The sequence below is a fragment of the Hemicordylus capensis genome, chromosome 2 (assembly GCF_027244095.1).
Source record: "Hemicordylus capensis ecotype Gifberg chromosome 2, rHemCap1.1.pri, whole genome shotgun sequence".
NCBI lineage: Eukaryota > Metazoa > Chordata > Lepidosauria > Squamata > Cordylidae > Hemicordylus > Hemicordylus capensis.
Genome location: NC_069658.1, coordinates 5,338,355 through 5,365,930, shown reverse-complemented (window position 1 = coordinate 5,365,930; position 27,576 = coordinate 5,338,355). Strand labels below are relative to the sequence as shown.

The following is a 27,576-nucleotide window of genomic DNA, read 5'->3' as shown; positions in this document are numbered from 1 at the left end:
AGACCATTCATTGAACCTAACCCTCCCCATAAGAAGGAAGGCAATTCTTTGTGTGCCGATCTCAATGTCTCTGCAAGGAAAGGTTTGTTGTGGCACAGAGGGGCCCACTAATCCTCACAGCAAGTCATTCAACAAGGGCAGATTATGACCTGGACCCTCCGATTGTGGGGAGCAATTTAGAGTCTCACCCCCACCCCTAGCACCAGCCCCTAGTGAATGCACATTAATACAGCACTCTCCACTTTATTTTGGACCAGGGAGGAAAACTCAGTAGCTCTACAATGCTTAGGGAATTCTGGGTGAATGCATACTAATGATGCAGCAAACTCCGTCTCATTATTATGGATTAGACTTCATTGATATGCGCTTCACCAGAGGTGGGGGTCTGTGGAGGCTTTGCTTTGCTAGGTGCCAATTAGAGAACACTGACTTCTTCGCCCGTGTGATTTCCTTCCATTTGGAAGAAGACTGTTGGCGGTGTTTTCTCCACCTGATACCAAAGAAGGAGAGGACATGTTTCTTGCAAATTTGAACCACTGGAGGAAGCAAGGGAAATCACACACACACACACACACACACACACACACACACACACCCTGCCCCCAGTCGATCCTTTCTCCTACTTTTCCTGTAGATCTTAAGGAGGTTATGTCTTTTTATTTGGCTACTAACAAAATACCCATCATTTCAATGGGATGAATGCATGTGCAGTGTTTTACTTCCCCCCTTTCATAAGAAAATAAGAGCAGCCCTGCTGGATCGGGCCCAAGGAGGCCCATCTAGTCCAGCAACCTGTTTCACACAGTGGCCCACCAGATGCCACTGGAAGCCTACAGCCGTAGTTGAGGGCATGCCCTCCCTCCTGCTGTTACTCCCCTGCAACTGGGGAGAACTCCAGAAATGAATGGCAGCCATTCATACGGCTGAATAAAATGAAGGGCTATCTCACCATGCCTCTCCGCCCCACTACTGCAATGTTGGATGAAACTAGCCCCCTCCCACAGTAAGCCCCATATTTCTGGGCTCGACCATATGATGCATTGCTGCCTCGTTCCGTAGAATATAATGGGCACCATTGGGACTCAAAGCCAGTCGTTGACTGACATCCAGAGTAACGCTGTGCTGGAATCTCCCCTCCTCGCTGAAGCCCACTTTACCTCCTACCAATGTGTCCCTGAGGGTTGTGTAACCCTCAGGGCCATATTTTCAGAAGGCATATTGGGACCCAGAGGAGAGGGGAGATCCCCTAAAATCTTCCCTTCCCCCCTAGCATTAGTGCAGCATCGGTCTGGGTGCCCCGCATTATTTGCCTCCCTCTGTCCCTTCCCTTCATCTGTACAACCCCATCTGCTGTCCAAGCCCTCTTCAGGCATTCTTGCAGCCCGGCAGTGTCCACAGCCACAGTGCCAAAGGAAGCCCCACCCTCGGTGCTGACCATGAGCACAGAGCTTCTCTGGACAACTCGGGGAGGATCGCTCCTCTGCTACAACATTCGGACAAAGGCTGAGCTTGTGGTTGGCCTGTCTGGTCGGGGCCTACATTTCATGTCAGTGGAGGGGCAGCGCTTCAATGGGCAGTGAAGAAGCTGCCCCCCTGCCGGAAGGATCCTGCCTTCAGCACAGAGCGGGACTTCAGAGGGAGGGAAGGAAGTGCTGAGATGGAGCCATGAAAGGGGGATAACTATGCTTTGGTTTCAATTAGATGCAATGCATTTTTATTATTTTTATTGTATTATATTTTGCAGCTTTTAAGAAAAGCTCAAGGGGAAAATATTTCTTTGTTTCCAAGGGTATTTTTTTCAGTGTTGAAGTTGGTTTTTCACAAAATCTGCTTTAGTTTACCAGGGATGAATTCTCTGATTTTTTTTTTTTTTAAACTATCATGGGGAACTTCAAAAAGATTTATTTCCAAAAGTTTTCCGAAACGAGAAATTAAAGCCTGAAAGAAGACAAAATTGACAGGGGAGAAAGAGAGAGAGATCCGCTGTTTCTTATATTTTCAATTCCCCTTTCCTAGGTGATCCTTCTCCTTGTTCTAAATTCATTTCAAAGCCAGAGGGAGAAGAACAAGAAGGAAGGAAGGAATGCAAAAAGAGAGAGAGAAGGGGGGAAAACCTTTAAAAAAATCACAATTCAGTGAAGCGTCTGTCCCTTGTCTAATTCCTTTGCTGGCCTGTAGCTGATGGTGCTGAGAAATATAGAGCGGCAAGCTCTGACATTTCATTTCTGCAGAGAATTGAAAAAGGGTTTGCTGTAATTCATCGCTTCTTGTAACTCAAACCCTTTCTGACAGGAGTACCTGCACTGTCTTTTAACAGTGGCACCACCGCGGCTGTAATTGGACATGAAAAATGATGTCGTGTTTGCTGTGCTCTCGGGGAGGGTATGGCCAGCGGTAGGCAGGGAGAGCCATACGTCCTGACATGTCTCTCTCTGTGTTAGCGCATGTTCATTTTAACGTGAATATGCCAGCTTCAAAAGGGAGGCTAGGAGATGCGTTCGCCTTGCCTGCAATGGATCTATATGTTCTAATCAGCTTAGTCTCCAGTCTTGCCAAATTAGTTGTGCCTAAGTTGCATAGAAAAACTCTTGAGTTGCTTTCAGAGGGACTTGCAATGTGGTCCTCCTATGCACTTGGAAACAAGTCTCGGTGAGTTCCATAGGACTAATACATGATCTCAGTCATAAAAAATCTAGAGGTTGGGGTAAGCAGCTGCCAAATTTGCAGATGACACTAAACTATTTAGGGTTGTGGAATCCTGGGGAGTGGGCGACAAAATGTCAAATGCGGTTCAATATAAGCAAGTGTAAAGTGATGCATATTGGGGCAAAAAGACATATAGACTGATGAGGTCTGAGCTGTCCGTGACTGAGCAGGAAAGAGATCTTGAGGTCATGGAGGACAGCTCATTGAAAGGATTGACTCAGTAAGTGGCAATTTTGAAAAAAACGAATTCCGTGCTAGGGATCACTAGGAAGGGGACTGAAAATAAAAACACTAATGTAATTTTATAATGGCCTTATACAAATTTATGGTGTGGCCACATCTGGAGTACTGCATATGGCTTTGGTCACCATATCTTAAGAAGGCTATTGTAGAACTGGAAAAGGCACAGACGAGGGCAGCCAAAATGATCAGGGGCCTGGAGCACCTTCATTATGCAGCTAGGCTACAGCATCTGGGGCTCTTTACCTTGGAAAAGCGGTGACTAAGGGGAGACATGATCAAAGTGTATAGAATCATGCATGGAGTGGAGAGGGTGGACAGAGATAAATTTCCCTCTCTCACACACAACACTAGAACCAGGGGTCACACCACGAATCTGAAGGTTGGGAAATTTGGACCAACAAGAGGAAGTACTTTTTCACACAGCACATAATTAATCTATCGATTTCTTTGCCTCGGGATGTGGTGATGGCCACCAGCTTGGATGGCTTTCAAAACAGCTTAGATAAGGTCCAGACTACTAGTCTGGTGGCTATAGGCCCCCCTCCAGCCTCAAAGGCAAGACACTTCAAAGGATCATCTGGGGTGAAGGTCAAGTTTTGCAGCCTCCCCCCACCCTGCAACATCTTGCAGTGCTCACACTTCTAGTCTCCAATTCATATGCAACCATGGTGGACCCTGCTTAGCTAAGGGGACCAGCCCTATCTTGGAGATGCTGCCAGCGAATGGCCGGGGAACCTTCTGCATTCAAGCATGCAGGTGGTCTTCTCAGAGTGGCCCCATCTTCTAAGGGGAATATCTTACAGTGATCACGAAGTCCCAAGATGCCCTGCACGAGCGTGCGGGGCATCCTGAAGAGACCCCCGAGCCCGGGAGGCTGGCTGCAGCCTCCCAGCCGGGGGTCTACCCCTGAGTCACCGCCCATCGCGGCGACACACGAGCAACGAAATGAGGTTAAGGGAGCACTCGCTCTGTTAACCTCATTTGAGGGGAGGGTGTTTTAGGCGAGCTAGCCACCTTGGGAGCAATGGGCTTGCCCGTGAGCCCTGTGGTTCCCACGCTCCACGGAAAGTGGGCTAAGCTCCCTGAGCCCGCTTTCCATGGATCGTGGGAATAGCCTCCTATTCAAATGCAAACCAGGGCAGACCCCGCTTAGCAAAAGGGACAGTGCATGCTTGTTAGCACAAGACTAGCTCTCCTCCCATGTTGGCAAAAAATCAAGCTGGGCGGAGAGGGAAATGATCATCTACTAGCCACAATCTGGATAGGATGGCAGGTGTGTGTGTGTGTGTGTGTGTGTGTGCTTTTCCTCCACCCTTGATACAGTGCTGGGTAGATGATGTGGTCTGATTGCTGCTGCCCTACCCAAATTAAGGGTACACACCATTATTTGTATTTATTTATTTACTTATTTACTTATTTACATTTATATCCTGCTCTTCTTCCAAGGAGCTCAGAGCAGTGTGCTACATACTTGAGTTTCTCTTTCACAACGACCCTGTGAAGTAGGTTAGGCTGAGAGAGAAGTGACTGGCCCAGAGTCACCCAGCTAGTATCGTGGCTGAATGGGGATTTGAACTCGGGTCTCCCCAGTCCTAGTCCAGCACTCTAACCACTACACCACGCTGGCTCCACGCGGCTCATTAGGGGCTAGCACACTCTTCCTACTTCATTTTTTTGCTGACCATTTCTCGGAACAGCTCATGGGACTTGGAGCCTGACTGGATACTTCTCCTGCCCAGCTGTCATTTGTGAGAACAAGCCCAATGTCTGAACAGGGTTCGTGTGATGTATTGTTCTGGGTTTCATTTGCATTGATTGATTGATTGATTGATTGATTATTTATTTATTTATTCGATTTCTATACCACCCTTCCAAAAATGGCTCAGGGTGGTTTACACAGAGAAATAAATAAATAAATAAGTAAATAAATAAATAAATAAATAAGATGGCTCTCTGTCCCCAAAGGGCTCACAGTCTAAAAAGAAACACACCAGCAACAGTCACTGGAGGGCTGCTGTGCTGGGGACGGAGAGGGCCAGTTACTCTCCCCCTGCTCAAGAAAAAGAATCCCCATGTTAAAAAAGGTGCCTCTTTGCCCATTTAGCCGGGGTTAAGTGCCATCAAGTCAGTGTCGACTCTTAGCGACCACATAGATAGAGTGTCTCCAGGATTTAATTTGCATTAGTTACGCTGAATGTAGAACTGGGAAGGATTTTTCAATTATTATTCTGTCTATGAATTCTGTGTCACTAAAGAGCAGGGAGATGTCTATTCCATGCAGGGGCAGCCTAAGCACAGGCTGTGGTTTAAGCAGAGAATGCAGAGAATGCTTGAGGTTTTGTTTGAAAAAGCAAGGCTCTCTAGCCGTTAGCCCTGGAAATGGAGTCTTGAAAGTGGACAGACAGTCCTTGGTTATGTTTCCAAAGATGATGTGGGGGCCAGAGATGGTCAGCAAAGGGTGCCTCAGCTTCTTGCCTTCCCCGTGACGGAGAGAAACAGAATATATTTTGCAAGCTAAGCCCAAATGTGGAAATTTGCTCACTTTTCATAATGTATATAGGCAGAGCATTCAGCTTTTCTTGGCACAGAAATTGGGTTTGCTTGGCACAGGACGTTGAGTTCATGGTTAAGTAAATGCTATGCACAGCCTTGTCTAAAGAGCATTTGTAACTGGAGGGAAAGGATCACTGTTCTCTCTTCTTTGACAACAGGGGTTTCTCTCCCAGCTTGCCACTCTGCCCTTTGCTGTTGGCACTCCCCAGAGAAATCTTGCAGTCAGGTCAGGCAAAGGTCCGAGAAGTCCTAGAGCTCTGGGGGCCTGGCCTTCCTTGCTGGGATTCTTACCCCTTCCCTGGAAACTCCTCCGTTGGGACCCCAGGAGCAGGGCTGATGCCAGGCCAGGACCAAGTCCCAGCTCTGCAGATGGAGTGCATGCTCAGCTACTATGGGTCTTTCCACCCCTCCAAACGGGTCTCCTTAGGAGGAGGGGGAAGCCATCTGGAGTATCTCCTCTGGAGGAAGGCTTCCCTAGGAACGGAGAAAGGAGTAGGGCTCCCACTAGCCATAGAAGCCCTCAGGCTCCTTGCTGGGTCAAGCACTCCCCGAAGAGCTCGTCCCTCTAGCAACCAAGCAGATGGCTTGCCTGGTGGCTTGCCTTGCTGCTTTGCCTGACTCAGGTTCGCACAGCTGTGTTTGGCTTTGCAGGCCATGAGACATTCAGGCCTGATCTACGAGAGTATTGTGACTGAGGATGCCGAGGATGGGGAAGCCCATGGGCATGATCCATCCCCAGGAGGGGCACTGCTGGGAACCTAAAAGATCCGGGGTCCAGGCCTACAGCCCCCTCCCCTGATAATTAAACTCAACCATACCTCCCAGGAATTTCTGTGTAGGTTTGTTCAAGGCTCTAATATTCTAATGCAGCACCCATGAAGGGGGAAGCAGCAGCAGAGAACTAGGTGAAGCCAGGAGCTCTCTTCCATTCTCCACTACTGCACGTCCTTTCTGGAAGAAGTGGTAGAGGAGGGAGGTAGCGCGTGAGATCTGGGGCTCTGAGCAATTTATTGGAGGCCTGCGCCCTATGGGAGACCCCCAAAGCCCCCGAGAGCCTTAGGGGCAACTGCCTCACCAGATACTCCAAAGGAAGGGACTCTAGAACCTATCCCTCTCTTCACCTGCATCCCCTGAGGTAGCCCTGCTCGCCTCCAACTCTGAGCTCCGGAGAATCCCGCATGATATTGGAAGCCCACCCCCACCCCCTCCACGAGTACGTCATTTCCAAAAGCAGCAGGAGGAAGTGGGACACTGAGGGAAATAATCTCCTGTACAGCACCACGTATGATAAGACACGAAGTAAGGGGATGCACCGTGTTTTAAAACAGGGTTCCTCAACTGTGTTTCCCAGATGTTGTTGGACTACAACTCCCCTCATCTCCAACCACAATGGCCAAAGGCCTTTGAGAACCTGTGTTTCAAATCATTTACATTTGCATCAGCTAAAACAAGTGAGGTCAGCCCTGAATGAGGTTCTGTACAATTTGAGCCATCCTCTTCTCTGGACTTCATTCTTCGTCCCTCCTCCTCCTCCTCCCCCTGTCCCTTTTCTCCTTGTAGGCACTCAGGCTTCAGGAGGGGGGATTCTGTCCACAGAGAGAAGAAACTTAATTATTTTCCGCTCTGTGTTTCTCCCCATAATTGGTGTCTTTCGTGTCAAGATGATCTCAATTTGTATTATGGGCTCTGTGTGTCTTTGCTCTACAAAGGAATTGTCAAGTGCAGAAATCATAGTGTACATTAAATTACACTCAGCTTTTACTTATTCATTTCAACTGGTTATTTCTTCCCCCTTTTTAATCCCCTCTTTCCCAAGCCCCTCTCCTCGTCCCTCATTGTTCCCCTCACAACAAAGAGAAGAGGACTTCTGCACATCTCCCCTTTTTGTGCCGTTGTGGGTGTTGCGTATGTGTAGTGAGGCGATTGTTGTAATGTTCCAACCGGGAGCTTTCCCCTTTACCGACAGCCTTGCCTCCTGTGGAGCTGAGGGTGGGAGGAAGCAAAGGCAGAGGATGGAGGGATGGTATAGATTATTCTGCAGCCCTGAAGAACAGGTCTGCCCATTCAGATCAAAATGTAAGCCTGGCCAGGAAGCATTTACAGGGTCCAGGAAGCACCACATGATTCTACCTGGCCTATTGGTGGAGAGAACTTTCTTGAATGGTGAAGCTGCTGGTCTCTGCATAGTTCCCTTCTTTGGCCATAGCTCAGTGAGGAGCACAAAGTGGTCATTGCTCCAGTCAACACTTGGCTCCACTGTGATCTCCAGTCCTCTCAAGCACACATAACTCATCACAAGCTGCTTTTTAAAGCTAGGAAGGGCTCCCGTGCTAGATGCAATGATATCACAAGGCTATGTAGCCAGTCAGATTTGGAAATGGTCTAGTTTTGCTTCTGAAACTCAGCACTGTGGGTTAAAAAAAAACCTGACTGAATTTTAACTCATGTTGATGCAGATGTTTGGGGGGTGAGAGATGTATTTTTAATACCTCTTTAGCATCCTCTACCTCCAGCAGACTTTGTAACTTGAAAAAGGAATTAGGAAACGTTCACATGGATTTTTGCAAAAACAATTTGGGGCAGGATAATGTGCTTAAAACTGACCCCACCCCCTCCCAATGGTTTAAAACTCCTCACCCCCAGCTCCTGCTGTTGGGCAAAGGGAAGGTGACTTTGAAGCTCTATATAGGACTCAGAACCGTTTATGACTTCCTAGTTAAAAGTTGAAACTAGCACTCTAAATGTTAATAGGAACACTACAAGTCATAGAATAAATATATCCTGCAAAACCATCCCCATAAACTTCTTCGCTAGCCAAGGGTACGGGACCACTTAGCCTCAGAAGACACAGGCCCCTTCCAACCACAAGTCTCCCAGCCCCCAGGCCCGCATGTCACATACTGGTGGGACCCTCTCTGTTTTGTACTCTTCCCAGGAGACTGACTGACTGGTGTTACTTTAAATGTCTTGGCGCACCGGTCTATTGGAACCGGTGGGCCAAGGAATCTCTCAGGCAGCTGTTGCCTCCAAAGATCTGACCTGGTGGAGTCCCTCACAGAGAGTGGACATGCCCATACTGATCTGGGGTCCGATGACCCTCCTATTCTCTGTTCCTTCTCCAGTTTAATCCTGGGCCGGGAGCATAATCTGGGGTGCTGGCACCTCCACAACAGTTCAAGACTGAGGCAGCTTGACTGACTTAGCAGTCGCCAGGTCATACCCCTTTAGGAGATGCAGGTGTACCCCAAGTGTGGCAGATTGTCCTGCAGCAAGGACAGCTAGTTCCGATCAACGTGGTGTCACTCACAAGCCTTGAAACATCCCTCCAACTTCCTGCCTTCCCATCTTTCATAGGCCGACCAGAAATCCATCATTTTTGTTGGTCTCAGTCAGGCAGTAAGGTTGGGCTTGTGTCTTTCTTTTTTTATTATTATCTTTAGTGGTAGTAGCATTTTGGAAAGCATTTCATAACCACTATCTAGATTTATTCTAATTGCTCTGCAAACATATTTAGCATTTAGAAGCTATCAAAGTGGCTGACAAGTAGGTTAACATGATGGAGAGCAGAGCGGTTCTCGCCGTCTCGGTGTCTCAAGAGGGAAAACGTGCTTAGATGTAATGTGACTGTAGTTCTAATCACACTTGCATTAAAAATTGCAAGTGGCTTGACTCGTAGCTCAAGATGGCTTCATTCAGAGCTCCCTGACTTTGGAAACCCGGGGGCAGGAGGGGGGAGTTGAAAAATGCCAGTGCCAGCGCATTTCTCAGGGAGAATGAGGACGCCTTGCACATTCAGCACTTGATGACTGTGGCACCAAATGATGCCTGTTCTGTGGAAACAGGTCATTACAAATATTAGGCCTGTGCAAATTCAGATTCGAAAATTCAGATTATATCTAAAAGTGCCCCAAATTGCTAAAAATTGGTAAAATCTGAATCTGTTTTTTAAAAAATGAAACAGTAAAGTAAGAATTAATTCTGAAATACTGTACCAAAATTAATTTTGGAAATACTTTGGTATTTCAGAATTAGCAAAATGGAATTGGATCCCCCGTCCCATAGAGGTGAATAGGGAAATGGAGTGGGGGAGTCACTAAAAATCACTGGTTGGTTTTAGAGCCTTGAAACTTGCCATACATGAAATTAAAGAGAATTGGTCAATCCCCTAATTTTTGGTGAATTTTTGAAATATTTCTTTAAAATAGCTTTAAAGGGGGGGGGGGATCTTGCTTGTTTCAAGCCAGAACTTTACAAAAATTTCTGAAACTGAAGACCCTCCTTGGACCATCATTCCACCAGCATAGGGAGGATCTGCCTTTTCCTTCATCAAAAGGGGTAACAGAATGCCTCCTTTGACCTCTTTTATATTTCTGCAATGGATGGGCATACAGCTATGAAATTTGGCACATATGAAGCCCGCATTGGAAGGACTTTGTGTAATTTTTTTCAAAGCTATGGGACAATCCACCATGGGGGTAAATCCAAATTTAAGTAAGACTTTAGAGTCAAATTCCAAATCTGCTCCAATATCCGCCCATAGAATCTGGGTCTGATACTGTCAAATTCAGATCAGGTCAAATCCAAATTCGAATTTTCTGAATGCACAGATGCCTAACAAATATCATATCACAAATCAACTCATGTTCCACCTCAAATTACATTGAAGGTAGTGGATTCAGATCACACATTCCGATGCTAATCTTCAAGTGTACAATAATGAAGGGTGAAAGAATCAAGGGGTGTACATGTGTGTATGAAATAGCCCTGGATGACTTATAGAACAATGTGCCACTCTCTCGCTGACTCAGTTTCCCTTCTGTAGAATAATGATATTAATAACCTGCCTCTGAAAGCCAAAAACAAGAGACGGCAAGCAATCTGGGCAATGAATCCACACAATTGTATTATATAACTAAAGGGGGAGATTTGGAATGACAAGGGAGCAAAATGCAAACCGAATTCTTATATGTTTGGGGGAAACTTGTTTTTTGGTAATGTGTGCATAAAATAAGCATCTTGAAACTGAGTAAATAGAAGACAGATGGGTGGATGAGATTCAGTGTGCATGTAGAAGGATGCACATTGGAACACCTCACATGTATACTGCAGCCACTTCCATATGGCAATATTGTGTAGGGTATTCAAAAAAATGGCTCCCTGTGCAATCTTACACCCTGTACCTATGCACAGTCTTCTCTGTGCTTCTTCCTAACACATTCTCTTCTGTGTTACTTACTTCCCACAAGCATACTAGGAAGTCACTTGGAAGCCTACAGCATACAGGGAGAAAGCTTGTACTTGGAACTGGTGCAAAAGTTTTGAATAGGCCATGCTTTATTGCCACATGGAAATGACAGTGTACATGTGAGAATCAGACCTCTCTGTTCCAATATGTATACTCTGTACACGTGCAGGGCAGGAACCTCAAACAATTTTTGCAGTGCCAACCACTGGCCATCTCTTGCATTCTGAGAAGAACCCACCCTTTCCCTCGAAAAAGTTATAACCAAAAGGGTTGGGTTCTTCTTGGAATGCCAGAGCTGGTCAGCAGGGGGTGCTGCAAAAATTACACAATGCTTGGCATTTGTACAAGTTTGTATTTGAAGCTTTCACAGGACATAGGGACATAGGAAGCTGCCATATACTGAGTCAGACTACAAGTCCATCTAGCTCAGTATTGTCTTCACAGACTGGTAGCGGCTTCTCCAAGGTTGCAGGCAGGAATCTCTCTCAGCCCTATCTTGGAGAAGCCAGGGAAGGAACTTGAAATCTTACGCTCTTCCCAGAGCGGCTCCATCCCATGAGGGGAATATCTTGCAGTGCTCACACATCAAGTCTCCCATTCATATGCAACCCGGGTGGACCCTGCTTAGCTATGGGGACCAGTCATGCTTGCTACCACAAGACCAGCTCTCCTCTCCTAAAAACGGAGCGCCAATGGGGGGAAAGAGGCAGGAGGGATGTGCAACCCCCCCCTTAAAGGGAGACCCCCACCGGCATCGAACTGCGCCTCCGCGGTACCGTGCACATCTCTAAGGAGTTTCCCATATTCTGGGAAACACACCAGTGGGGATTCAAACCAGCATCCTCTTGCTCCCTAGGCAAGTTACTTCCCCACTGTGCCATTAGGTTCCAAACACTATACACACACTGTGGTACACTTTTGCACTACTTCCTAGCTCAGTCTTACCCCACCTCCTGCACCCAGCGGAGTAGCAGGGGAGCAAGAGAGAGCCAACGGCCCATCCAGTTCCTTTTCAGCACCCAAACCATCTGTGACATGGAGGATGTGCATGTGCCCTATATTGGCATCAGAGGTCATGTGCCCCCCCCCCATTTTCTAGCTAGCTCAGGCATCAATAAGATGCCAGATGGGCCCTTTCCTCTCTCTTTTGCTGGAGAGAGGAAAGGGGCCATTCAGCTTCCTACTGGTGCCCAAGTTGGCACCCAAGTGGTGGCGGGGGGAGAAGAGGAGTGGCAGCAAGGCACCACAAGGGGTGGTGGGCAGAAGCAACGGCGGCAATGGCAATAAGGCTGACATTCTGATGAAATTCAAATGAAATGCTGGATGGGCGGGCAGAGGTGATGAATGGTGGAGCCCCCGATGAGTGAGAACATGGGTGAGCACTGGTGGCTATGCCCCTGTTACCCCCCATACAAAGACTGAGCTAGGAAGCAGTAAGCTTGCTGCAATGTGTATGCAAGGCATAAGATCGCTCTTGGAACTGGTGTGAAAGCTTCAGATCTCCCCCACTTCACTGCCATATGGAAGTGGCCAGAATGGGGTCTAAACTAGAACTACCAGGAAAGGAGAGCTTTGGGAACATAGGGGAAATCCATTAAGAAAAGGAAGCCCAAAGTGTTCGGGCAGTAAAAAAAAAATAGCCCTGAGCAATCCATCAGGCTTTGAGGAAAGTCGAGAGGAGCCATTGAGTGGGGAGGGAAAGTGACAGGTGATAGCCATCACCTTCCTGTCTTGCCTGGGAACTTCCCAGAAGGGTCTGCCGGGTTGGACACTTGGTCCAACCAAGTAAGAAAAATCTCGCATTTTTTCTTACACAGAAAGCAGTGATGAAGCATTTGACAGTCGAACCAGGTAAGAAGGTGGCTAATTAATGACCAAACCAATTAAAGACAGGCACGTCAGAAGGCCAGAGTCTGGCCGTATGGCTTGCGGAAATGAGATGTCGTGCATTCTGAAACGTACATAAGTTGTGCATGTTTGCATGTATATTTTATATGACATCTGCTGTCAAGAGGGAGAGAGAAGGAGCTTTTCGGAGCACTTGAGCCAAACTTCCTCAACCATGGGGGGGGGGATGTTCAACTCGCCCCCTCGCCTGCCCCCAATAATATCTGAAATGTCATCAAGCACTGGATATGAGATTTCAAGCTTATTAACGAATCCAAAAGAATTTAAATCCTGTGTTCTTTCCTGATGACAACTTTGGTTCTCAGAATCATGAAATATGCAAGAGGTAGAAGCCCGGTGTTCGTAGGATGGAGTCACAGGTGGCAGAAATGCACACAGCCCGAGCCGTCTAATTTCCAATTGTCCTACCTAAGCAGAGATTCTTCTGAACTGTCAGCCCAAGCAGCTGTTGCTAACTGTGCTTCTCCTCTCTTCTTGTGTTTCCTCACAGATGAACAGACCGATCCAGGTGAAACCAGCGGACAGCGAGAGTCGAGGAGGTAGTTGCTTTCTTTGTTCATAGCCCCCAGCACTGTGCATGAATGTTGTCTCTAGCTACTCTCTGGCAATGTGCAGATCAATTAGCAACACAATCACTGCCAGAGCAAAATTCCCTCTGCAGCACAGATCCTCTTTATTAAATCTCCTTCACTTTGCCTTGCTTTTGCTCATATTCAATTATTATTTGATTTTAAAAGACAGGTAGGTGCCAGCGATTGCTCAGGAAACAAATAATGGTCTTGTTAGGGGGGGGCGTGGGGTTCCTCCAGTGGTGGTGTAAGAAACTTCAGCCTTGACTGCAACGTCTGCACTATAATGTTCCCATTTGCATTCTGGGTGCAACCCCTTGGCCGTGTCTGAGCACAGAAGTGTGATGCTATGATTGCAAGATGGTGCCAATTTTATTATTGTGTCTGATCACTTATGAGGGGCTCAGTTTGTGTGACCAACAGAATTCACTTGTGAATTCACTCCCAGACCACTATCTGGAAAGTACAGAAGTTTGCCATCTCAGTTCTGGTGGATTCTATGCTGCAGATAGCCTAGGAGACGAGCCATGGAGACTCATGATTTCTCATCTTGTAAATCTAGATTTACCAGCTTTGCTGTTGGAGCGGTGGTCTTCTGCTGTGTCGTAGGAGCATCCAGACCAAACTTAAATGATTGCTCAAGTTCTTAGTGGAGGGTGTCTTTGTATTTCAACTAGCTTACTCAGTCATGGAATCTTTGGCAAACTTTGTGTAATGGCTTCAGGTGGGTTCATTGGTGGTGTTTTTTGTTTGTTTGTTTGTTAAATGGCTCTGTTTCTGAGACAACTCATGTTCCAACACTATTACTGATATACCGCAGGATGTTTCCGATCATATACCATAAGGGATTCCCCTCGGCATTTACTTGCCTGTGTTGGGATGCCTCTATGTTTGCTCCAGAACATCAGCCTGTTTCAGAGAATTCTGGGATTCAGCATTCCCTGAGTGGTGCAAGAGGACATGAGCCACAGAAGCGTGTATCTGAGCAAATCAGCAAAGACCAGCTGAGGAGCTGGGTTTGCAGGGATTGGTGTGGGAGAGATTCCTTAGAAGCTGTTTCGTCAGCAGCTAGCAGGAAGTGTCCGAAGGGTTTCGTAGTAGTGCTGGTTGCACCACCTCTTCCTGAACCTCATCTGGGCCCTGATCCAGAGCATGTGCTTGTGCCCTCCTCCTGAGAAGGGTTGGTGGAGGGGGGATCCATTGGCCAAAGGGGTGCTGGTTCTGGGGTTTTTGTGGACCAGCAGCAGCACTGCTCCTGGGCCTCCAAGATGATGAGAGAGTGTGTGGAGTTGGAGTGGGGTCACTATTGGGGCACTAGGTCTCTCAGGATTTCCACCTCCTAAGGCAATCCCTCTGGGCTTTTGGCTCTCCTGGGTCCCAGCCTATGCTGGGGCCACAGTAGGGTTCCGTTCTTCCACTTCAGAAGATGTCTTGTTGGGTTCACGTCTGGGTACAGGTGTATCCTGGCAGAGGTGTGCACTCACTGAGTCACTGGCCAGGCAGATTGGCCTTAATGGTTGCCTCACTTGAACTGTGAGTTGCCCATCGGTTGTGTCTCAGCCGCAGAAGGTCCTGGGTGGTCCAGATTTTCATGACCCATTTCCATCTGGCTTCCACCGGGGGTTCAGAACTGAAACTGTGTTAAATAAATAATAAATAAACTTCCTTGGTCACCCAAGTGAACGGTTCTGTTGGACCCTTCAGTGGCATTCAGTAACAAGATCCTTCTAGACAGCCTTGAGAGGCTGGGATTAAGGGGCTCCATCCATAAGGGGACTTGTCTCAAGGGGAGGTTCCAAAACATGGTCCTGGAGGACTGCTGTTTGACCCCTTGGTAAAGACCTATGAGGCTGCACAGGATTCACTCTTGTCTTGCACATAGATTGAGGTGTGTGTGTTTTTTTAAAAGAAAGACCTGTTTTATAAGACAGACATGTTTTCTCAGACTTTCAATTAATTAATTTTAAATGGTCTGTTTTATATCATAAAATTGTTTTAATCACTTTATCCTGTTTTATATTTGTTGTATTTTAACACAACCTAGGGGTGCACATGTCCGGCGGCATATAAATATGATGAATAAATTGATTAATTGTTCAACATCTACATGAAACTGTTGGTAGAGGAGTGCCCCTGATCCCAGCATTGCTCAGAGGACAAGGGGAGATAGAGCTGGGTGTCAACTGCTGATAAGTGACACTGCAGGTTTTTAGAGGGCTGTACCACATGCCAATAATGGATGGACACTGGTTCTCATGCACTCAGGGCAGGGCCTTCTCAGTTGTTGCTCCCAAGAGAAGTGATCACCCTTCCTTCAGTCTCAGTCTTCTGTAAGCAGTGCGCCTGAAGACATGGACTTTGGGTGACAGACAGACAGACACATTTCTTGACTTGCTGGTAGCTTGATTGGACAATCTTTTAGTTGTTGCTATTCTTGCTGTTTGAACTCAGCAGAAGAGTGGGATATAAATGTCAATAATAAATAAATAAATTGGGCTATTTTACTTTGCTTTAAATCACTTTGAGGTTATTGTTAATTAAAAGCAGCATATACACATAAGTGAATACATCAAACTGCAGGATAGGAGCACTATTGTGGGGCAAACCGTCTTTCAGGGAAGCTCACCCACCATTTCTGATCTTGTCTTTGAGGAGCACCTCATAACCTTTTGGGGCACCCCAGGGTTCTTTGGACTCATTTGAACTGGTGATTTAATCCCAGGGGGTGGCCTTCCTTTAGGCTGTGGTGGACAGTTCCCACTCTCTCCCCTGCAATGTCTTCCTAGCAGGGTGTTTAGCTCCTGCCTTCTGGGTCCCCAGGTCCTGCTTTTAAGCTGCAAATGTTCACTCTCCTCTTCTGATCATTGCCGGAAACCTTTCAAAAGTGGGTTGATCTGACCTAATGATGAAGGGGAATGAAGAAGAACTGAGGGTGGGGTGGGAGGAGAGAGAGAGAGAGAGAGAAATCCAGGATTGTGGCTTCTGAATCTGCTCTATACATGCAGCATGCAGGAAGGTGCTGGCTGGGGAGAGACAGCTGCCTGTCTGTCAACTGGGATGCACCCAAAATAATAATCAGCACAGCCAATTTGCTGAGTGCTCCTCAAGGCAAGGGTACATTGCCTACGAACCGGCTGGCTTTACCGAGATTGCTAATAAGCACCCAGGTCGTGCGCAGTGTTCCAGCAACAACACCCCCTCCCAACCCCACGTTCCCAACTCTCTTGGCAATTGCCTCCGCTTTCAGGAAGGGGGACTTGGGAAGGGTGTGAGTGCGTGAATCATTTATACCTGTCACACTCCCAGGGAGCCGCCCTCCTCATATTTTAGCTAATTACCTTCCCCTCGTTCACCCTGTCGCTGCCTTGTTTACGGCTCTTATCGGCATTTATCATAATATGGAGTCCAAATGCTGGGATTGGAATGGAAGCCACGTTGCCCCAATTCCCCCAAGAGGAGCTGCTTCTGGGCTGGCAGAGCTGATGGAGGACAGCATGACTCAAGGGCAAGGATGGGAAGTGAGCCATGGAGACCCCAAGGAAGGGCTGTACTTGTGGGGTGAGGGAGGAGAGGAGGTAATAAACCTTGGCTGGGTGCAAGCCCAAGAATTACAGCAGACAAGGTGTGCGGCATGTTAATGATGAGGCTGAGGAGCCGACAAACAACTCTTCAATTAGGGTCCATCTTGGACGGCAGCTACAGCCAGCCCAAATAAGCTGGGTCAAGAACAAGAACGTCTCTTTCTCCTCCCTCCCTCCCTCCTCTCATCAGAGGTTAGATGAATTCGCAGAGAAAAGAGGACTGAATTAATATATTGGGGGGGGCAACTTCATGCTGAAGATGGACTCAGTTGCATTATTGCTGATATAAGCAAAGTTCACAAAAGTCACCAACTGGGGGTGGTGGAGTGGAGTCGTTCACCTGCTTTAAGAGACCGTTTCTAAAGAATATGGGACACTGTAATTCAGGTGAAATTGTCACCCAAAATCAAAGTGTCGCTGAGATTAAAACACAAATTTTACTTCCTGGAAAGATGGATTCCTTTTCTAAATTTTATTGGTAATTCTAAATCAAGTCACACTAAGCCAGAATATGTAAACATTGTTGGTGTTCATAATGACGAAGTTATTTTGTAGGTCCTCTTTGATACTCATTGTCCTGCCCCAAGCAGCTGTGCCACAGGTTCTCAGAGGAGAATACCCAGGATCCCTTGCAATACTGCAGAGGATGCTGGGACATGCCTCCCTAGCTTGCACATTCCTTCTGTGGCACCCCTGAAAATTATTGTGCCGAGTCACCCCTGGGTTAGTGTTTGCTGTTCTGTTCAGGCGACTTGCAACAATATCCAATGATAGCCAATATTTATTTATAAGCATCCATCACAGTCTCCAAATGGTTCCCAGGAGGAGCAGCAGCCTATGAGGACAGGGAAACTGAAAACTCCAAAAGCTCCTTGAATAGGGATGGTCATAGGAAGCCCACAGCACTTTAGCAGCGGAGATGAAAAACCAAATGGTACCTCTCCTCCAGTGGTGTGGTACCTGGTCCTTTCCCCAAACAGAAGCATATGCATGCCACGCCAATGGTACGTGATGCTCTACTGAGTAACCGAAACAAAAAAGACCAAAAAAAGTCCCAGAAGCAGCTGATAGCCCAGGACGTATTTAGGGTCCATTTCACAGGGCACGAGGCCTAAGTAGTCAAACCAAAGCATTCACAGGAAAAGTACATTCGAAGTAGCAATTCAGGTGCAAGTTACAGGCATATGGGGCAGCTAGGGAGAAAAAGCAGAGTCACTTACCGGAGCAGATCTATAGGGGTCTGGGAGGGCATTCCAGGCAATGGGTGTGAATGGCAGCAAGGGAGGAAGAGCAGCGCCCAAGGGCATTCTGGGTAGGAGTCCCAGGCATTAGAGGAAGCAAGGGAGAAAAGGAGGCCCTTTGAGGGAGCTGGAGACCTTCTGACAGATGAGAGTCAGAGCTGGAGAAATGAATGTTTGTATTGTTCGTGCTATGACAAAGTATACAGTTAAGGTCATCTGCAGATGCTGAATAGCTTGAGCATCACCTGAAGACAGATCAGTGTTATAAACAGAAACCGGTCGTTTACATGTTACAGGATACAAATGCGAGGTTGTCAAAGTTCTGAAACATTTGTTAGTCTCCTGGACAGAGAATTTGATCACTGACACTTCCAGGACTACCACCATGGCGTAGAGCCCTCTGGAGAACAATGCAGGCTCTTACCTGTGTGCAGAACCAGGCAGGATGTCACTCGTGCCTATATTTGAATCCAGATTTGGAATGTTTCAAAGAGGTCTGTTGTGAGAACTGGGGTGAGAGCTGGGACCTGAAGTGCTGCAGTCAAAGGGTACTCCTGTGATAAGCAGGCAAGGGCCAGGAGTTTACCAGGTCTAGCCAATTAAAAAGCCCCTTTTGCCTATCAGACAGCAGCTGTTGTTCTGCAAACATATGCACCTGGAAAGGTTCTGCAGCCCAAAAATACTGTAGCTCAGTGGCACACGCCAGTAGCACACGCTTTGCATTCCAAATGTCCCCAGTACAATCCCTGGTGTCTCCAGAAAGGGTGATGGAAGGCAACCTCTGTTCTGGGACCCTGGGAAGCTGCTGCCTGTCAGTGTGTAGACAAAACACAATGCCACACGGGTTCCCAACCTTGAGTCCCCAGATTACAACTCCCATCACCCCTAACCACATAGGGCTTCAGCCATTGTGGCTGGGGGTGATGGGAGTTGTAGTCCAACAACATCTGGAGACCCCAGGGTGGAGCCCCTCTACTACACATCACTGCAGTGTAGACCAGGGATTCTCAACGTCGGGTCCTCAGATGTTATTGGACTTCAGCTCCCATAATTCCCAACCAAAGGCCACTGGGGCAGAGGATTATGAGAGTTGAAGTCCAATAATATCTGGAGACCCAATGTTGAGAACCCCTGGTGTAGACAGTACAATAGACCAGTGGTCTGACTCAGTAGGAGGCAGCCAGCCTCATGTATGTTCATATGTGAAGCCTTAGGCTACAAGGCTTGTTCCAGGGACTTGCTGATTCCAGCTCTGAGCCCCTGACAGATTTCTGCAGGTCTCCAGCAGGCTTTTCCTTGCACATTCCTGTGAATTGGTTTAAACAGAAGGAGTTGCACTTCCCAGGGTTGCTGAACTCATGTGTCTTGTACTGGGAAGGGTGGACAGCAGTGAAGGCGGTGATGGTGGTGGGGAGAGGGGTGGAGATTACCTGGCTTTAGATGCTGTCCCTGGTGCAGACCACACCAACCATTCTAGCTCTGGAGAGCAGCGAGGTGTGTGTTTTGTGCCAGGTCACAGCACCCTGGAGAGAACAAGTTGCAGATTTTATGGGTAGTTCACTGGGAAGCCTTCCTGGACAAGGACTGCAGATCTGTCTGATGAAACAGCATCTTGTTTGTTGTCTGTAACAAATGGGGAATTGAACCAAGAAATCCCACCTGCTTACAAGCCTCATGACAGTGACCCACAATGTGGGGAAAGGAATCTTTTAGAGAGCAGCAAATTCATTCCCTCCCTCCCTCCCTCTCTCTCTCTTTCTTTCTTTCGACAGAGAGAGTGCAGGAAACACAGAGCACAAGAAGCATGAGTCCACTTACTTTTTTACTAATGTAATTATTTACACCCTGTGTTTCCACTCATTATAAGCCACTCCTGGTGGCTAATAATAATAATAATAATAAACAACCAGTCAATCAATAACAATGCTGAAAAATCAAAATAATCACAACAGTAAAAATACGAGCGACATTAAGGGAAGGCCACCTAATGCCGCAGCAGGGAAATGCTTGACTAACAAGCAGAAGTTTGCCGGTTCGAATCCCCGCTGGTACTATATTGGGCAGCAGCAATATAGGAGATGCTGAAAGGCATCATCTCATACTGCATGGGAGGAGGCAATGGTAAACGCTTCTTGTATTCTACCAAAGAAAACCATAGGGCTCTGTGGTCGCCACGAGTCAAAATCGACTTGACAGCACACTTTACCTTTACATTAAGGGAACTCAAAGGTTTTCCTAAAGAGCCAAGTTCTGGCCATGTTCCAAAAAGCCAGCAGAGAGATGGACTTGCAAACCTCTTTGGGGGAGGTGCAAAGCCTTTGGAAGGCGGGGGCAAGGGCAGTTGCCCCGGGCGCCACACATGGGAGACCCATCCATGGTTCATTATTTGAAACAATCTGATCAATCATTTTCTTTCAAAGCCGTAAAACTAATCAGTTAAAATATAACCCCAGGATCAGGAGTGCTTTCAGTATTTGGGTGTTCCCACATGCTATGTTGACTGGGCCATTGACTAGGAATATGCAAACCGGCTCGAGATCAAGCCAGTTTGCACTTGAACTAGTTCGGTGCGAATGCTCAATCTCAAACTGAACTGGGTTCGGTTCGGGCCGAGGTTGAACCAAACCAGTTTGGGCTGGTTTGGGCCAACTCAAAGCCCTACCAGCAAATGAGAATCCGATAAAAGGGCAGCAGGAGTGGGGGGCTTCTCTAACTGTTTAATGTATTAAAGTACACACCAAATGGTGCAGTGGGGAAGCAACTTGCCCAGGGAGCAAGAAGTTGCTGGTTCGAATCCCCGCTGGTATGTTTCCCAAACCATATCGAAACACCTGTATTGGGCAGCAGCTATATAGGAAGATGCTGATAGATGCATCCCTGCAGCTTTCCAACCCCGCCTCCAGCCAGCACACAGAGCATGCTGCTCTTTCCCCCCAGTCCTGCCCCCCTGCCCTTCACTGGTGGTGTGCAGAGTGTACCATCCTCTCCCTGTGGTAGCAAGCATGAATTGTCCTCTTTGCTAAGCAGGGTCTGCCCTGGCTTACATTTGAATGGGAGGCGACGTGTGAGCACTGTGTAAGATATTCCCCTCAGGGGATGGGGCTGCTCTGGGAAGAGCATCTGCATGCAGAAGGTTCCAAGCTCCCTTCCTGGCATCTCCGGATAGGACTGAGAGAGACTCCCACCTGCAAGCTTGGAGAAGCTGCTGCCAATCTGGGTAGGCAATACTGAGCTAGATGGACCAATGGTCTGACTCAGTAAAAGGCAGCTTCCTATGTTCCTACTCCTATGTCTCACGGGGCCCTCCCCTCCACCTCTTCCTCCACTCACCTCACTTTATTCAGTGATGCATCGGGCCCAGCAATGCCACACCGCTGCTGCTGCCGCCACCGCTGCTGTCCTCCTCGCACATCTGCCTCTGGCATCTTCAAAAACCTGAGGCGGGTGGGAAGGGAGTGTGGAGCAAGAGAGCAGAATGCTAAGTTGGAACATCTCATCTCAACACTTCCACCAGCTCCTTCCCCTTCTGCCTTTTGAAAATGCAGAGGTGGGGGCAGGGTAAGGAGTGGCAGTGACTGGTGCTCCACCTCCGGGAAGGTTCGGGGCGCTGGGAGGTGGCGGGCCAACTGAAACCGGCCCCCTCCAGCCATCCACCCACTGAGGCAGCTGCCTCACACAGCCTCGTTAGCAGGCAAGCCCTGACGGCCGTTGAGCCGTGAGGAATCCTTTCTCAGTGTCAAGACTTTTGGCTGGTCCTTAAAATATACATATAGAAGCCGGAGCTATTTGATGTGACTGCACAGGGAAGTGTGTGAAGCAGAGTCCAAAGGTTATTTGGAGTTCAAGAGACGTCTGTGTTTTGCACCAAGGGATGTGAGGGGGGGATTGGTTTGCAGAGAGTCCATGCTGCACGGCATGGCATTCCAGCCTCTTCCACACGCAAGCCTTCCCCAAACAGCCAATGCCTCTCTGGCAGCATGGGGAAACGGGTGGGCTGCATTGCCAAGGGGGGCTTGCTTTCCTTGCCAGACTGTCTGCATGAGGATGCCTTTCTGGGGCTCTCAGCTCAGTGTGAGGTCTTCCCTGCGACTCTCCGTCAAGGATGTAGTGAAGACGTTGCTTTTGCTGAAATGGAGGTTTCCAGGGATCCGCTACAGGATGAATGTGCTACTGCAACACTTTCTAGTTCCAGCCGTGCGGAAGGCACTGCAGGTATGATGTTGACTGCAATCCTCTGATGGACCAAACAGGGATTGGGGAGAGGCTGCAGAGGGGCACAGAACTGCTTTTAAGAGGATGGAGGACAAGTCGATCAGTGGCTACTAGTGTGATGTCTATAGGTGGGATGCCTCTGAAGACCAGTTGCAGGGGAGCCACAGTGGGCGGGGGGGAGAGGGCAGGCTTCTGAATACCAATTAGTGGAAAAGAGCTGTGGGAATGGGCCGTCGCCTTCATGCTCTGCTTGTGGACTTCTGAGGAGCATCCATCTGGCCACTGTTGGAAAATGGGATGATGTAGTGGACTCTTCTTCTGTTCTTCGTGCATGGGTCTCACCCAGAGTCACACCCATGAATCAAAATCAGATGCCTGGCGTGGGACCGAGGATGAGATTTGCTGGCAAAGGATGGAAGGCATTTTTTTAAAAAGTCTAGTACTTGGAGGAGTATATGCTGAATGCAGGTATCACAGTAGACTTCATACCTGTATCCTGCATTTCAGGGGGTCAATACCCAGCTCTGTTTTTAAAATGAACACAGGTATTGCCATTCACACACAAAATATGCCCGTGCATACAGACACAGGTGCAACATAATGTCTGAACAGGGCTCAACTGAGCCTCCAACCTCATCAAGCATAAGGCCCATGTGCACAGTCATTCCCATGTTATGTTGAACACAGGTAGAGAAGTAGACTCCCTCTCTACATTTGAAGGGCCTGTATCCAGGCTCACTTTTAAAATGAACACAGGTACAGTCATTCATACAAACACATGTACGAGTGTACAGACATTTGTACACTTGTACAGCATAATGTCTGAATTAGGCTATAAAATGCATGGAATCCTCTTTTCTCCCCCCCCCACCGGATTTTCCTAACCTTTCACCATGGGTTCCAGATGTCACTACAAGGTGTCAAAACAGTTCAGTTACCCACCCAGAGAGGGAGAAGAGGAAGAAAGAAACCCCATCCATTCCTTTAATTACAGCTCAGCAAAACACCCTCTCTGAACTTGGGACCTATTAACACTTCTGATATCTTTTTAATATAAAGGTTGCTTGTCAATGGATTATTACTGCATTAATAATATATTTATAGACACACTACACAATTAATTTGCAAACGCATTCACTGAACTCGCCCGTCGGAGTGCATTAGAATAATGGCTCCGAGAGCAGCTCCTTGATGGGAAGGCGGCTGCGTCTCTTTCTAACAGGCTTGTTATTACCCAAGGCTGCCATAACCCCTCCTCGCATTGTGGTTTATAGCACATCAATAGCAAATGTGTTCCCTTTATTGGAAGTGATGTGCATTTTACTATAATATAGCAGAATTTGTGCAATCCATATGGATGTGTTAAGCATCCAATGAATTGGCTCGCCAAACAGTTGCAATTGCAGATGCTTTATTGAATTCTCCCCCCCACCCCACCACCACCACCGGCTTTTGCGCTTCTGAAGGTAAGAATGCAGCTGCAGTTGCCACAGAGTTCCTTTTGAAATAGGCAGGGTGGACTTTTCAAAGACATTTTCCTCTGCCACAATAGAGTGGTGAGGAAGGCTGGTGTTGGTAGTGAGCATAACTTGTCCCCTTAGCTAAGCAGGGTCTGTCCTGGTTGCATATGAATGGAAGACCTGATCTGTGAGCACTGGAAGAGATTCCCCTTAAGGGATGGAGCTGCTCTGGAAAGAGCATCTAGGTTCCAAGTTCCCTCCCTGGCAGCATCTCCAGGAGAGGGCTTACAGAGATTACTGCCTGCAACCTAAGAGAAGCCGCTGCCAGTCTGGGTAGACAATACTGAGCAAGATAGACCAATGATACAGAGCTAGATGGACCTATGGTCTGACTAGGGCAGCTTCCTATGTTCCTATATGTTCCTATGTCTCCATTGTGTACAGTGGTGCGTATGCTGGTAGCCTCCAGGCTTGACTACTGCAATGCACTCTATATGGGGCTGCCTTTGTACATAATCTGGAAACTGCAGTTGGTCCAGGATGTGGCAGTCAAATTACTCTCTGGGTCATCTGTGAGAGACCACATTACTCCTATGTTAAAAGAACTACTACCAATATGTTTCCAGACAAAATACAAGGTGCTGGGCCCTGGGTATTTAAGAGAATGCCTTCTTCACTATGAGCCCCATCGCCCACTGAGATCATCGGGAGAGGTTCGTCTGCAGTTCACAACAACTCATCTGGTGGCTACACAGGATTAGGCCTTCTTGCTGCCCCGAGACTCTGGAATGTGCTCTGTGCTGAAATAAGAGCCTAGTAAATATATATTTGTAGTAACCTGTATCGGGCAGCAGTGATATTTTATTATTTATTTATTTATTTGACATATTTTTATACCACCCAAAACCTTTGTCTCTGAAGGAAGGTGCTGGAGGTGGATTCCTACTTAAGTGACAACAGCAAAGGCATCATCTCACACTGCGCGGGAGGAAGGCAATGGTAAACCCCTCCTGTATTCTACCAAGAAAACCACATGGCTCTGTGGTCGCCGGGAGTCAACACTGACTCAATGGCACAATCTTCCATTTCTTTCCATCTCTGAAAACTTTTATAAGGTCTCTGAAGACACATTTATTCACCCAAGCTTTTTAACAAGGTCTGTAGTTTCAAGTTATTTTGAGGTTTTGAATTTCTATTTTAATTGGTTTGTGTTGCTGTAAAACAAATTTGGAGCAGTGTACAAATTGAATGAATGAATGAATGAATGAATGAATGAATGAAGTTACTCTGGTTCCACATTTGGAAGAGTGATGGGGAGAATTCCCCAAGTCAGGTTTGGAAATTGAACTTGGGAAAACCAAAATGTTTTCCAAAAGTCAGAATAGAGCCTGATTAATTCCTCACTCCACATGAACCCTGTCAGATCCCTAATGAAGGCACTGGGAATGTGACAAGATGCACTCGATCCCCAAACAGGATCTCCCAGTGAGTGTCTAGCCTTCCTCCCCTCTTTTGGTCCTCCTCTCCCGCCTCCCCCCGCCTCCCACCTCTCTACTTCACTTTGCTTGCTGTCCCAGCAGTGGCAGAACAGAGGGATTCTTTCACCCTTCCCCTCTCGAAAGCCTAGCATGCTGCAGTGGTTGAATGCAAGGTGTATTGGGAAATGTAGTTTTCTCAGTGCTACTGACCAGGGGCATAGCAAGGTTGGAGTGGGCCCAGAGACGAGATTTTAAAATGCACCCCCCTCACTGAAGCTCAGCTCATGAAGTAAAGAAATCTTAAATGAGGCTGAATAGTGGTAACAAAAAGCAGAGTAAAATTTTATATATATCACCTATGTGCCACAATACAACATCATCCTAAATTATTTTTTAAAGGTTTTGTAAATTGTGGACGATGCAAGTCATTTAATGGTACCAGAGAAAGACATGCTGTTTTGGTAGCTCCAGGTCTTAACACTCACATCAATTTCAGAGGATGAATACAACTGAAGGAAGCCCGGGCTTGCCTCTGGGGCCCCCCAAAGGCAGTGGACCCCCAGACTACTGTCTTCCCTTGCCCTATTATAGTTACACCCCTGCTAGTGACATTTTAATCTGAGCCAGAGGAGAACCTTCGGGACCTCATATTGAGGCAAGCAGAAACTGAAGCTCAGTTGGCTACAATGAGGTAGTGTCAGTTGGTGGTTAGTCTGTAGTGACAGCTGGGATTCGGCCTGTTCTGGAGGGGGTTGCATTCCACCAAAAGCACCAGGTTCATGACCTCAGGGTGCTCATAGATCCAATTTCATCACTGAAGATCCAAACTTCAGTAGTATGGACCACCATTTCCTAGTTGAAGCCAGTGCCTCTGCTGTGACCTCTCCTAGACAGATAGAACATGGCCATGGTCATTCATGCTCTCTAGTAACTTCCAGGTTAGATTACTGCAATGCATTCTCTATGGGGCTGCCTTTGAAGACCGTTCCGCAGCTGCAGTTAGTCTGAAATATAACTACTGGACTTCAAACAGGGCTGAAGCTCCAGGATAACATTCTGCCAGTTCTTAGACAGCTCTGTTAGCTTCTAGGGGTGTGCATAAAACTGGCTGGCCTGATTTGGTTTGAGTCTGAACCGGACCCGGACCGGACCAGGTCAGTTTGGTTTTGCCCCCATCACACACATCCAGTTCAGTTCAGGGGCGAGGGGGTTGCAAATATTTTTTTAAAAAACATTACTTGTCCGAAGCCAGGGGGGGTACCCAGAGTTGACCCCTCCCCCTGCAGGCCTCCGTTATGTGTTAAATTGCCCAGTTTGGGCAATCCTTGACCCTTTCTGGGCCACACTCCCATTGCGGCGGACATTTTGGAGGCCACTGCACATGTGTAATGGGCCTCTGCATGGCCAGGTAATGAAATGAAAAATGAAAAATTATATTTTTTTGCCCTGAACCCCCAAACAGGTCGAGGGGTTCAGCTTGACATTGAACCAAACTGTAGGGTGTTCAGCTCGACACCGAGCCTTTGAATTGAGCCAGTTTGATAGCGAACCATTTTGATACTGAACTGGTCTGCACATCCCTATTAGCTTCTAGTCCATTCCCAAGCAAATTCCAAAGTGTTCCTGCTTACCTCTGCACCTTGCATCCGAGGAACTGGAAACATTGCCTTCCCTCACACCAGCCTACCCACCTGAGGTTCTTGACAGAGGTTTCCCACTCTTGGAGGTGAGGCAGAGATGGCTGGAGACTGGCCCTCTTTGCCCAATTCCCAGCGCACTCTTTTTAGAGATTTTGAGATGGCGTGAAAGACAGTTTTGGCCTTTCCATGAAAGAATTGAATGCAGAGTTCCCTCGACTGACAAGTTACAATACTCAGGGGACATGGGGCAAGAAATTATCTCAGCTGCCCCTTGAAATTGCCTCCCCTTTTGTCCCTGGTTCAAGCCCCAGCATCTCTGTTGTGCTATGCGTCTACCTGGTCCTCCCCAAGCACTGAAAGGAGATGTACTCCTAGGACTCTCATGGGAGGGGATGGGATTTGTCTGGGTGTGACCCTCGTGCAGCTTCAGGAGGCACCAGGGCCTATGTGGCCATGAGCCGTTTCTCTGGCTATTGAAATGTCACTAGGCATTTCCCACCTGCTCCCGAGCCCGTCTTTTCAGAGCTAAGGGCTAGAAACTTGGGTTTTTAAAAAACAAAAAAAGATGAAAGTGGAGAGCCGACTGAATTCCGCACCCAACTGTGCAATGCAGCAATTGCTGAGTCACCGGCTCTGCATCTCTTATCATCGAATGCATCCATTCAGTCTTATCAACATGTCTTCCTGTTGAGTGCATCCATTTGTTTCTCTGGAGAGATGAACTAATTCATCGAGAGGCA

At 47.6% G+C, this 27,576-nt stretch overlaps 1 protein-coding gene across 15 annotated transcripts in view; it reads left to right on the top strand.

Annotated features, from left to right (window-relative positions):
- Positions 1-27,576, top strand: part of CELF4 (CUGBP Elav-like family member 4) — a 974,578-nt gene that overhangs the window by 550,869 nt on the left and 396,133 nt on the right. For all 15 annotated transcript variants that reach the window (XR_008315888.1, XM_053294707.1, XM_053294709.1 and 12 more), the window contains exon 3: positions 13,146-13,194. Coding sequence is in view for 14 of the 15 variants with exons in the window: in XM_053294707.1 (XP_053150682.1) it covers positions 13,146-13,194 (49 nt within the window). In the remaining variant the exon portion in view is untranslated. The remainder of the gene's footprint in view (positions 1-13,145; positions 13,195-27,576) is intronic.